This window comes from Opisthocomus hoazin, chromosome 6, assembly GCF_030867145.1.
Source record: "Opisthocomus hoazin isolate bOpiHoa1 chromosome 6, bOpiHoa1.hap1, whole genome shotgun sequence".
NCBI lineage: Eukaryota > Metazoa > Chordata > Aves > Opisthocomiformes > Opisthocomidae > Opisthocomus > Opisthocomus hoazin.
Genome location: NC_134419.1, coordinates 11,371,582 through 11,384,109, shown reverse-complemented (window position 1 = coordinate 11,384,109; position 12,528 = coordinate 11,371,582). Strand labels below are relative to the sequence as shown.

General features: G+C 48.8%; 1 protein-coding gene across 3 annotated transcripts; it reads left to right on the top strand.

The window, feature by feature from the left end:
- Nucleotides 1-286: 286 nt before the first annotated feature.
- On the top strand, nt 287-12,208 carry NASP (nuclear autoantigenic sperm protein). 3 transcript variants are annotated; one of them, XM_075424599.1, is made up of 15 exons: nt 287-450; nt 1,451-1,501; nt 2,295-2,405; nt 2,957-3,037; nt 3,215-3,312; nt 4,037-4,927; nt 6,802-6,884; nt 7,777-7,862; nt 7,993-8,066; nt 9,164-9,352; nt 9,614-9,780; nt 10,208-10,261; nt 10,355-10,426; nt 11,416-11,550; nt 12,048-12,208. In XM_075424599.1, the coding sequence occupies exons 1-15, from the start codon at nt 389-391 to the stop codon at nt 12,099-12,101; spliced, it is 2,208 nt and encodes a 735-aa protein (XP_075280714.1). In that variant the 5' UTR covers nt 287-388; the 3' UTR covers nt 12,102-12,208. The 3 variants fall into 3 exon arrangements, with proteins under 3 accessions (XP_075280714.1, XP_075280715.1, XP_075280716.1); XM_075424600.1 differs by having other exon boundaries at nt 11,416-11,610; XM_075424601.1 differs by lacking the exon at nt 4,037-4,927.
- Nucleotides 12,209-12,528: the final 320 nt, after the last annotated feature.

Here is a 12,528-nt window from a genome sequence, read left to right as displayed (position 1 = left end):
GGCCGCGCTGCCCGTGCTCCACGCCCCCCCCAGCAGCCTGAGGAGCGCTGGCCCCGCTCCTCCTTCCCCGGGGCGGGCGGTGAGGCGACGAGGCCGCGGCCCTCCCACCGCCCCGCCGGCGGACTACGCTTCCCGGCGTGCCGTTCCACCGCACTACACTTCCCGGCGGCCCGTCCCTCGCGGGACTACGTTTCCCGGCAAGCCCCGCGCGGCGGCGCCCCGAGTGTCCGGCTGGGCGAGCGGGCGCGCGGCATGCCGGGAGCGGTAGTCCCCCCGCGGCGTGCGCGCGCCGCCAGGCGGGCCGGGGCGTGTCCTGGGGGGTATATAGGCGGCCGGAGGGGCCGGGGTCTGCACTCTGCCGCCGCCGCCCCTCTCTCCGGCACAGTCTATGCAATCTCCGGCCGTCGCCACTGCCCCCTGCGTCGAGCCCGCGCCGGCCTCCCCGACGAGGTAGGGACTCGCGGGCTGGCCCCGGTCACGGTGTGTGCGTGTCGAGGGTGGGGGGTGGCGGGGAGAGGGGGGCGCCTTCGCGCCGCGGGGTGACCGGGGGGGGGGAGGGGGGCAGGGGGTGGCGGGCAGGATTCCTTTTGAGAGGGGAGGGCTGGGGGCGCTGGTCGTGCTCGCGCGCCTGCCCCCCTTTCCCTCTCGCACCCCCCTAGGGTGGTACGTGCTGCCCCCCTGCTCCTCCAGCGCCAGCTGGGCCCGCTCGGCTCGCGCGGAGCCACCACGTGACCCCTGCACGGCTGCTGCCATCTTTGTTGGGGGCAGCCGACGCCGCGCAGCCCGCCCGCGGGTGGCTGCGGGGGAAGGGGGAGCGGCGGGTGGGTGGTCCTGCGGCGTCACGTGACGCCGGGCCGCCAGCCCGTGAGGAGCCGCCGCCGGGGTTTGGCGCCAATGGCGGGGGGCGGGGCCGGGGGGAAGGCGGGAAAGGCGCCCATTGTCTGTGAGGGGAGGAGTTGGGGGGGCCGGGGCTGCTGCCCGCCTTGCCCGCCCTTTGTTCCGCCCGGGGAGCTCCGCGACGCCGCCCCCCGCCTCCCTCCGCCGGCCGCGGCGGCCCGGCTGTCAGCTGCCGGCCAGGGGCTGCCCTGCCCGCCGGGTCCCCGCTGCCATTTCCCCCCGGGCGGGTGCCTGGGGCGCGTCCCGGCTCCTCTGACTGGAAACCTGGCGGGAACCGGGCCGCGCGCCCTCGGCGTGAGGAGAGCCCCGGGCCGCGGCGGGCGGGCCGGCGGCGCTGGGCTTCGGGCAGCGGGCCTGCAGCCGGGCTTGGCCGGGGGGACCTGAGCGCGAAGGTGGCTGCTTTCGTAAGGGTCTTTAATTCAAACAATAAATAACACCGAAACTAACGGGTTTCTCTAAAAAACAGTGAGCAGGCATGCGAGCCGGCAGCACCCTGCCTCTGGGAGCTCGGCTCCGGGCCTTTGGAAACGCTTCTTCGGTGTTTTGTTTGCAGGATGGAAGAGGAACTGGCAGCTCCTTCCACGTCCGCAGACAAGACGGACAGGTGAGGCGGTGGGCTGAGCTGTCAGGGGCTGTCTGGTGAGACACCGGGAGGTCGCCCTGCAGACAAGCCCGGCAGCCTGATGCTGAAGAGGCGGATGTTGTAGGCGTCGAACGCTTGTGCTCGCTGGCAGTCCACGCAAATCGAGTGCAGCAGAACTCTTTAGAGGGCTAATTAATGCACAAATAGTAGCTGTCCTGTAGCAAGCTCTTGATCTGTGAGTTAGTAAGTGCTGTGGAGGTACAAGGACGTGACTAGCATGTCAGGGGACTCCTCTGTGGGCAGCTCCTCTTATCCCAGCCCAAGACAGGGGACTGGGATGGACCTTGTGGAAATGGGAGCTGTGCGAGGTGCGCTGAACTGAAACTAGGACTTGCATCTGTCGGTCTTTTCAGATGTGTCATGCTGTGCTCCGAGAAGTCACAATTTGGATTTATTCTTCTTGGCCTGGCTCGTGTAGGAGTCTGGTGAAACGTTGTGCAGTACTCGGTGTTGTACTGGTGTGCAGCTCTTAAAGTATATTCTTTAGCATCCTTTGTCATACCAGATTCTGAAACCCACTTCTTGTAGCGGTTGGTTAAGATTCACCTGTCTTTCCTTAGTCATTAAAACCAAAAGCTGATCCAGATTTAAACACAAAACTCCCCTACCCTGGTAGTTCCAACCAGCATAACTTATGCAACTCACTCTTGGATAAAGCTACCTAGGGTTTGAAAGCTGGATGTGAAACTTCCTGATTCATAAGGAGACTTAACAGAACCCTGTATTTGATTTATTTTTTTTTCCCCTCCCCCAGCATGGATGTGGATGGTGAATCGAAGAAACTATTGGGTTTAGGACAGAAGCACTTGGTAATGGGAAATATTCCGGCTGCTGTTAATGCTTTCCAGGAAGCTGCGAGCTTACTGTGAGTAGTAGAATGTTCTGTGCATTTTTGTAGGGCTTGGTTTTCTGCTTGACTATAGAGATGATGTGACCTATACAAGAAAGATTATTTTTCTTTACCTTGTATGCTGGTGTAGTTACAAAACAACTGAGGAGAGTATATACTGCTTAAAACTAACTCAAGGGTTGGACAATACTGTAGTTCGTGTGCAATTTAGACAACTTTTGTGATAGTGATTGCCAGTGCAGCTCCCTGTGAAGCAGAAGGGATTTGATATTTTATTTTGCAGTGTATGGTTCTGATGTGGTCTGTTAATATGAAAATAATGGGATAGTGTTACTTGCTAGCAACTTCTTTGCTAGACTACATCAGTGTCTGAGGGTGATACCTCTCTGGGTTTTAGATTAACTTGCTTTGCTGAATGCTTGTGAGAGCCACTTCTAGCTAAGTGAGAGGAGCTCTTGTTCCTTGTTTGAAACAATGGGAGTTGAGCCAAGAAACTGATTCATCCTGTCTGGGAATTTTTAGCTTTCAGGTAGGCACATGCAAATAATTCTTCATTACTTTCGTAGGGGTAAAAAGTATGGTGAGACAGCGGATGAGTGTGCAGAAGCTTTTTTTTACTATGGAAAATCTCTCTTGGAGTTGGCAAGGTATGCTAACAGTTTCTCATTTGATTAAGAGTCTGCCTGGGGTAACAGGATTTCGCCCTCATATAGACAGAGTTACACTAGAACTTTGTATACATAGGGCTGTGGCATTGCAGCTTCTGCAGTTAAAAATGGTGTTGTTACAAGACCCAAGGGATAACAATCTTTTGTTCCCTTTAGAATGGAAAATGGTGTACTGGGAAATGCCTTAGAAGGGGTGCAGGTTGAAGAGGAAGGAGAAAAAGCTGAAGATGATTCTGTGTTACCAACTGTTGATGGTATGTAAAGCCGTCTGCCGTGGCGTGGAGGCACCAGGCTGTGTTTCCTTGTCTAAATGATCCAAGCTCAGTCTATCGGTGTCTTGGGTAGCCTGAATCGTTCTGTTGAAATTCTTAACAGCTTGAGTAGACTTTTTGTTGTTTTTTTTAATCTTGCTTAAAGTTTGAACAAAACCTCTAGAACTTCTGTGAGGAAGGTCACTGAAAGCATGTGTAAAGGGTCACCAGGTGTCTGTGTCCTGAAGCAATGCATTTGAACTTGCCTCCTTAAGCTTCACAGCAACTTTAACTGCTTTGTAACCTTGTAGCAGTACAGTGTGTGTAGTAGGACAGGACAGAGTCTCTGTAAACAGTGGGAGAACAGTAACTATTTTATACTAGCTGCAGCTGGAGATAATACAGGAATTCCTGTTGATCCAGACAATAAAAACACTGGCACCTCTTGCTTAGCTGTGACTAAAAACGCTAGTGCGCAAAACTGCACACTGCTTGAGCGGCCGCTTGCAATAATGCAGTCTGGGGAAGGGGAAGGGATTTGCTTAGTTCAAGTTACTATGTTGGTTGCGTCCCAATTCTTTGTACTTTGAAAATGGAGCTTTTAGGAATATCATCTAACTTGATGACAAACCAACACACTGGAGGGTCTGAGGGTGGTATTGTCAGTGCCCGTTAATGTCTTTATCACTAAACTCGAAGAAATGTTTATGCTTCCTCAATCATGTAGAAGAAGCAAGGGAGGAGTTGAGAGAACAGGTATATAACGCCATGGGGGAAAAAGAAGATGCCAAAAAGTCCACAGAAGAGCCTGAAGTACTAACTGAGAAGGAAATCAAAGAAGACAATGTCAAAATGGAAGAGATCACAGAAGAAAAAACAGCAGAAGAAGCAATTGCTGGCAAGGAGGTAAAGCTTGAAGAGGCTGGAGAGAAGACAGAGGCTTCTGTAGAAAAAGAATTAACTTCAGAAGAGCAGAAGCAGCAGGCAGCTGTGGAAAAGGAGGTTACGAAAGAAGAGGCAGCTGTGGAAGAGAAGGTAGTAGGAGAGGAGCAGCAGATGGTGCCTGAAGACAAGGTAGCAGAGGCAACTGAGGAGAAGGGGAGAATGGCAGAAGTGTCGGGCAAGGAGGCAAAGACAGCTGTGGAAGAGGCTGAAGCTGGAGAAGCGGCTGTGGAAGAGAAGGGAGAGCAGACAGCAGAAGCAACAGAAAAAGAGCCAGCTGCGGAAAAGGGAGAGGCTGTAGAAGGGCAGGCAGAGGCAGCTGTGGAAGAGAAGGCAGTAGCACAAGAAGGGACAGCAGAAGTGCAGGCAGTGGTTACTGTGGAACAGAAAGAAGCTGCAGAAGGGGAGGCAGAGGCAGCTGAACAGAAGAAGGTGGAGGAGAAACAAGAGCCAGCAGAGGCAGCTGTGGAAGAGAAACCGGCTGAATCTAAAGAGACAGAGTCCTCAAAGGAGCCCGTGCCCACAGAGGGCAAAGAGCCATCTAATGACGTGGAAGAGAAGGCTGAAGTAGCTGCTAAGGTAGAGAAAGAGGAAATGAAGGATGACCTGGTGGAAGAGGGTGAAGGTGCTAAGGTAGAAAAAGAAGAGAAAGATGACCTGATGGAAGAGGGAGAAGGTAACAGTGAGAGGAGGAACGTACTTGTGGGTGGATGACTTGATGGATTTGGCTAACAATGGGTAAAAAGTGTTCCATTCAGAATTTTCTGTTGCCTTAGAATAAGGAAAAGGCACAGTAAAGGGGCTCTTGAAGGATTTTACATCCGAGTAAAGTTTCAAGGAATAGTGTATAGTCTCAGTTTCTCTAGACTAACGCTTAACTAACTGCAAAGCAGATCTTACTTGAAAGCAAACTTACAGCCCTGTGAAATGTGTAAGTAAGGGCTAGGCTGGTGGAGAATACTGAATGGATGTTCACTTGCATGTGTCTGGGTTTATTGCACTAACCTTCAAATAACTTGAAGCACAAGTTGCTTCTGGTTATAACCGTATTTTATTTTAAAACAGCAGAGCAGAAAAGTAAGAACAGCTGAATACATCACAAAATAGTAAATTTGCTTTTGGTGAGGGGAAGAAACTCTACATTTAAGTCTTTCTGGTGGTAATTACAAGTGAGAATTTGGCTGGCAAATCTGAACTTAATTTGCCTTGGAACCTGAAGGCTTATTGCTGTTGCCTAGTACAGCCTTCCAGCTATCTAGCTTTTTCTGCCATTCTGCTTCCCTGCCCAGTTGCACCTGTTTTCATGATTATGTTAAAGTAACCTGGTAAAACTTGGACACTTTGAGGTAGTACTTGCGTAGTCTTAGTGGGCCAGTGCTTTCCATCACACAAGTTAATTGATGAGCTGATAGTTGAAACTTTACTGCACAGGAAGAACCTTATTTCAGGAGTGGCAAGTATTCAGAGTAAATAGTTCTGTACTCGGCAGTACAACTCCCATCAGTGTCCAATGGCACTCAGTGGTGAAGCAGCTGCCTAACAAAGTGTCTGTCTGGACAGAGTATGACTGAACATAAACTGAGTAGTTATCCACTCCTCAGCATCCTGTGAAAGGCTGGTTGTGTACGCATAACCGCTTCTTTTAGTTCCAGCTCTGTTGGTGTGAGGACATGCTTGAACATCCTGGTCTGGTGCCTGGTCATTCCAGGCTCTTTCCAATGCTTAAAATTGACTTGCCCTTCCTAACCCCTCTTCTGTTTGACCTGTGACCGGGCTGTCCTTGTGCCTAACAGGTTTGGCCCTCTCAGCAGTAGGCGTTTGCTTTTGGGGAGTTAGTCTGATGAGCTCACAGGTTCTCTAGTCTCCACCTCATCAAGCTCCTGTTATTCTGGAATTAGTCATTGGTCATGACATAGGGATTAAGTGTGTGACTTCAGCATGCAAGTCCACCAATACTCTAAAGTTATTAGCCATACTCCTTCACTGCACGTTTTCCCAAAACATTTTCCACTGCTAGAATAGATCGTACAGTGCTCCTACACACTACCAGAAGTCAAATCAGTGCTATGCAATAGCAGGTTCATTAATAACATTGCCACTTCAATGTCTGACATGAGGAACATGAATTCAGAAACAGGCTTCTTTGTACACAGCTTGGCAGCTATCTTGCTGAAAACGCTTGTTATCTGTGGCCTGAAGTCCAGCAGCTGGGCAGTACCTCCAGGGCTGTTCAGGATCCCCAGGCTTCAGTGGGACTTCACAATGCATTTGTGAGAACTGAATTTAGGCAAGTTTAACTTCATACTCTCTAGAAAGCAAACTTAAACAAAGGACTAAGGTAGCCTGAAACTGCTTTAGTCCATAGTGCCTAATACTTTCAGCAAGATGGCTGCTGCTGCTGCTGAGAACTGAATGTATCTCTGCTCTTCTTGCATCACATATCTAACCTGTCACTGGAAGGAGAAGGGCTGGATATAATAGATTCTACCTGACTCTGTGTGAAGCAAGCGTAGTAACAAGAAGTGTCTCATTCATCTACTTTGCTTGTAGAAACAGAAGAGTCTGAAGAGGAAGATAAAGAAAATGATAAAGCTGAAGATGATAAGGAGAATGAATTGACAGTCGAAGACAAGGTGAGATTGCTGAGCTCTGATGCTGACATTCTGGAATAGTGCAGCATTTGTCTAAATGTCATGTTAATGTAGCTGTAGAATCTCACTTGTATTTCATTTAGTCCTGTGTAGGAAATTACTTTTGAAAGCCAATATTGCCTGAGGAAGGGGCAGTGTTATGCCTAGTCTGTGTTGTGGTACCTTGCTCAGCTCTGTGTGTGAACTTGGGCAGTCTGCTGATGAATAGCGCAGCCTGGTCAATGCAGAGGCAGGCAGGAGGGTTGCTTTAGTTGGTCGCTGAAGTTAGTTACTTGTAACAGTTTTTTCTCTGCTTGTTTTGCTGTTCTCTGGCTATGCATGTGCAGTGCACCCAGGTCAGTAAGCCATGGTGAGGAGGGAAATTTACTGGAAAGTATAGTGCTGCTTAAATCTGAGGCGTTACCTTGATACAGCAATCAAAACACTTGGAAACATGTGGAACCTGTTAGTGTGGTACTAAGCATGCCATACAACTGTCTTGGAGGGAATATCTGTCTCTGCCTCGGATGATTCTAATGAAGCTCAAAAACTCATTTAAAAAAAAAAGTGGAACTCCTTTATTTAGCTTTTGATTCATCTAAATAGCACCTTAAACAGTCTTATTCTTAGGCTAATGTTGGTGCTTGGTGCCCTGTTATTCTGGAAGAAAATTAAGGCCATAGCAACTAACAATGTAAGCTTATGTTCCACTTGAAACACCTTCACTGGAGGCAAAGTCTCAGCTGATGTAATAACCTCTTCTGCATATTCTTTTTTCCTTCTAGTGGTAAACTGTTTACCTCTTTAAGAAACTTGTTCCTTGATAATGCTGCTTAGAAACTTAGTGTTTGATGCGATGTGTAAGCAAGTCACTTAATCTTTAATGCATCTCTAGTCTCTACAGGAAAGTGAGGAGGATGAAATTGGAAATCTTGAGCTGGCCTGGGACATGCTGGAGTTAGCGAAAGTCATCTACAAGAGGTAAAGGCTTCAGTCCTCATCTGGGTATCTGCTAGAGAAACTCACTGGAAGTCAGGGGGTGGTGGGAGCAATTGGTGAATGTGGCATATTCTGATCAGGATTTGAAAACTAATTTTTTTCTGTGATTTAGACAAGAAACAAAAGAAGCCCAGCTCCATGCAGCTCAAGCTCATCTAAAGTTAGGAGAAGTTAGCATTGAATCTGGTAAGTAATGCAAGTTCTCGTGTACAATTCCACATTCTGTCCTTCTCTATTTCTGACTTTAAAATGAGAGGTGAGTTAAGGCTGTTAAGATGAAAACAAATTGCACTTTGTTTAATTATGATAGTGCAGCTGTGTAAGAAGCTTTAGAATCAATGGCTGCACCAGTTGGTGCCTTAAATGGGGTAGTCCGTGCTTTTCCAGAACAGTGAAAGAAAACTTTTGAGTAGGAAGTAATGGTGTTACCACATCAAAACCAGCCTTGTGTTCTGCTTCATAGGCAAGGTTTGGTTGGCTTCAGAAACCAGGAAGGACTCTTTCCTTAGTGAAGCAGTGAGTCACTGAGCTCAGTGGGAGGTGTTGGTACCGTGCCAGTTCCAGAACGTAAAGACTGCAAATAAAGAACGGTTGACTCTCTTAGACTTTCCAAAATACTAGGGTATGGTCAGGAAAGACCCTGGTGGGTTATGCACAAGAAAAAAGGGATTATGAAGCAAGACTCAGGTTCGCTTCTTCTGATGTGTCTTATCTGCCCTTCATTTAAAAAAATGTGGTTTTAATCTTGTTAAATCCAAGTAGAAGGTAATCTTCCTCTATGGCAAGCATTGGAAATAATGTGACAGGTTTCTGGACAAGAGTTGCAAAATGAGGGTTGTGTTTTCTGTCACTAGAGCGCATTGAATGGCGCGTTTGGCTGGGAGGGAGCAGGGGACTGTCCTTAGCTCTAGATTCAAGCCGCACTTGGTTGATGGTGGTGGGTCAAAGAGCAGGATTTGTGTGCTGGGTTCTGGCTTGGCTGCTCAGTTTGCTGTGGTGCTGTAAAGGGATGAAAGGCTTTTGAGAGAACCAGAGGAACTGCACTCCAAACAAACACCTTCTGAGGTGTTGGGGGGGGGGTGTGATAGTGTTGGGCTGCGAGCGGTGTCACTTGATAGTCTGAAAGCAGCCTGCCACTGAGCTCAGCTGCTCTATTCAACGGTGGTTCTGTTTTCAGACTATGAAGTGCGGTAAAATACAGAGTAACTGAAGAAGGGTTCAGGTCTTGCTTGTTTGGGTATAGACGAGTGTGGTTTGTAAAGACCCTACACCTGTCTCCAAAGAGAACTACACGCAGGCCATAGAAGAGTTCCAGGCCTGCCTGGCCCTGCAGCAGAAGTACCTGGAGGCTCATGACCGCCTGCTTGCTGAGAGTCACTACCAGCTGGCGCTGGCCTACCACTACAACAGCCAGTTCGACGAGGCCGTTTTGCAGTTCGGTAAATCCGTAGAAGTCATTGACAAGAGAATGGGTGAGTGGATTTCTAAAACTGCCTAGTGACTGGGAGAGCTTTCACAAGTCAAAGCAGGCTTTCACTGTGCTAAAAGTAGCTAGGTACGTGTATTACCTTGCTGTGCAAATGTTTTCTGGTCTGAGGGGGGTAACGGGCTGTACTGACACCAGAGTACAGAATGAAACTCTCTGTGTTAGCAGATAATTGCCCTAGGATGTTGGTAACTGGGCAGCTACTTTGCCTTGAGGTTTTCTGCCCTGATAACCGTTTTCCTCCTAGCAATGCTTACTGAGCGAATAAAGGCGGCAGAAAGTGGGTCCCCTGAAGATGAGAAGGAGATTGAAGAGCTGAAGGGACTGCTTCCCGAAATAAAAGAAAAGATAGAAGATTCAAAGGAGTCTCAAAAGAGTGCAAGAGTAGCTGAGCTGGCACTGAAAGCAACGCTGGTTAGTGCGTCCTGTGGCTTCCTTTTAACCAAACAGTCTTCCAATGAAACTTGGAGTAAACGGTAATGGGAGGAGCTCAGGCTTGATGGTACAGACTGGGGGCTGGTGGTTGCTCACAGATGTGATGGGCTGTGATTGGGAGAAGGAGGCTGAGGTAACTGACGTGTAAAGAGAGGATATTTAGTAAATACACTGACATTAATTGTTCCAAACTGGACTGTGGTAGGCTTCTAAAACAATTTAATGTGTCAGGGCTGGAAATGACAGGTCAGCCAACGGTGAGAATGGACTGAGGGTTGCATCTGTCCTGTGTGTAAATGTAGAATGCGGTGCTGAGGCATGGAGGAGCTGGGTTTTCTGTCCCTTTCTAAACTAGCGTAGGTGGTCTTGCTGGAGTTTGTTCACTGTTTCTTCTGCTTCTCTTAAGGTTGGAACTACATCTGGCTTTGCACAAAGTGAAGGCAGTGGTTCTGTTTCCACAGTAAGTTAATTTAAGATGGATGTTGATAATTCCTGTGTGCTCTGAGGGTTGCTGTTTGCTGTTAATCATGTGTCAATGTCTGTTTTGTAATAGATTCCAGTAAGAAAAGCAGCTGATGGTGCGTCTCAGTGTGTTACAGACATCTCTCATTTAGTCAGGAAAAAGGTGAGTCCAGAAGAGACTGGTTGAACAAGCAGTTTGTTAAAGTAGCACTGGCTTGCTCTGTAGAATTGGATTTCTTGGCTTGAAGTTTTTTTCTTCACTGAGTTCTGTAATGGAAAAAGTACTCTAAAAGTAAAAACAGAAATAGCGTGTGAAACTTTTCTGCTGGGAGCTAATCGGTCTGGGAACCATCCAGCCCCCAGGAGACTAGCTCTGGAGGGCTCGGCACCCTGCCTGACCCACACCAGTTTAACTTCCCCACCGAGCTGTGTGGCTTCTGTGGGTGTTGTCTGAACAAGTGCCCTCCTCGGAGGACCTGCAGGAAGAGCAGGGTGGCCTGCAGGTCTGAAGAAGAGGGCAAGCAACCAGGCTGAGCTGGGTTCCAGTCTTTCCAAGTGGAAAAGGAGAATTGGACTTGATAGCAAAGCCAGTCTAATGGTAGTAATGATAAACTGCCTCTCACTGGGATGATAAAATGTACTGAGCACTAGGTTCCTTTAAAGGTTTCCATTTTTTCCAGATCTGTTTGCAAATATAACTATAATCATCCCCTATGGGATCTGAGTTTTTGTGTGCTGCTGGGGCAGCCTGGCCTGTGCTGTATCAGCTGCTTTCAGTTCAGGTTTGCCTGGAGCAACTTCTGTCTGCTTTATGCAGGTGTCAGTGTCACAGGCACCCTAAATCTACCCCCTTAACTGTTACCTGGCTCAGCAGTCACCCGTTTCCTTGCCGAACTATCACTAAGGATAATTCAGCCCTATAGGTATGAGCACCTAAATAACGCCTGACTGGAAGGCTTTGTGGTTGAGACCTCTATACCAAAGCTTCAGAGCTTTGGCTACGTCTTACCACTGGAGTGTCTGTCTTGAACCTGGCAAGCAGAGGTTGAATAGAGAATGTGCAATGACATCTAGATGCTAACTTTCTAAAAAAAAATTAAATATTTTAACTTTAATTTGTACATAGTGATGACTAAACAATTTTGTCTTCAGAGGAAACCAGAGGAGGAGACTCAGCAGGGGGACAATGAAGCGAAGAAATCTAAACCAGAGCCGGCTGTCAATGGTGGTGGTGGTGGTGACGCTGCCCCCAGTGCAGACGAGGTTGCAGAGAAAATGGAAGAGGAGGTGGGCAGCTGAGTCGGGAGTCTGTGCCATGCTTTTGTTTTTCCCTCTGTTCAGGCACAGGTTTGTGCCCGGTAGATGTGTTGGTTTTATTGCCTGCTGGTCTGTGTAAAGCTTTCTGGATGAGATGGGGAATATTCCCTGCTGGCAGGGTGCATGTTGTGCTGTGGTGGCTGACACTGTGGGCTGGAAGGTGCCAGCTGTGGGGACTCACAGCCCCTGGGGTGGGACAGAAAAACGGTCTGGGTGTTGGAGTTGGGCTGGACTACAGCGCAGGGCCGTTCCCCAAAGGGGTGTTACTGCTCCTGGGTTTTAGCACTGCTCCCCTGGGCTACCACTGTTGCTGTCAGCGCTTTAGGATAGCGTTGGGCTCTGAGGACCAGCGAAGCACGAGCAGTCAGCTGAGTCTTCAAATCACAGAAACCCTGAACTGCTGCATGAACTGGTGCTGTAAGGCAGTGTCTTGTTTTTTAAAAACAAAACCTTTTCTTTTCTTTTAGACAGAGAAAAGGCCACAAGCAGAATCAGGGGCTGCAGTTGAAAGCACAGTATGATAATTCTTTAACCTTGGACACTCCTCTCCTTACAAGGAAAATGGTTTTGTATATAGTGTATTTTTTCACTTTTTGGCAACTTTTGTATGACTTCAATAAAGATTGTAAGCAAGTGGTTGTTGTCTTGGCCCTCTTGCTGTTGCAAGCTCTGATCTCTGCTCCTTGCAGCCCCTGGGGTGCTGGTCTCAGCCCTGGCTCCCTGCTGCCCTCGATGCTTCCCTCCAGGTCTGCCTGACGAGGCAGGAGGAGAGTGGCTGCTGCCGGAGGAGCAGTGATGGATGATGGTCACTGCAGTCGTGCCTGCAGCTCAGGGCAGAGGCTCTGTGCTCGTGGCTCTGGCTGTTTGGTTCTCTTGAGGCTGAGCCTGGTGAATGTTCCTAAACATAGAACTCTGTGCTGGGGAGGGCTGATAAGAGCTGGTCTGGCC

Bases quoted from the DNA above. Each gene is read 5' to 3' on its own strand.
- NASP (XM_075424599.1), top strand. From the start codon at position 389: ATGCAATCTCCGGCCGTCGCCACTGCCCCCTGCGTCGAGCCCGCGCCG. The intron at 3,313-4,036 runs GTATGTAAAGCC...TCAATCATGTAG, and splicing joins TGTGTTACCAACTGTTGATG to AAGAAGCAAGGGAGGAGTTG. The intron at 4,928-6,801 runs GTAACAGTGAGA...CTTTGCTTGTAG, and splicing joins CCTGATGGAAGAGGGAGAAG to AAACAGAAGAGTCTGAAGAG.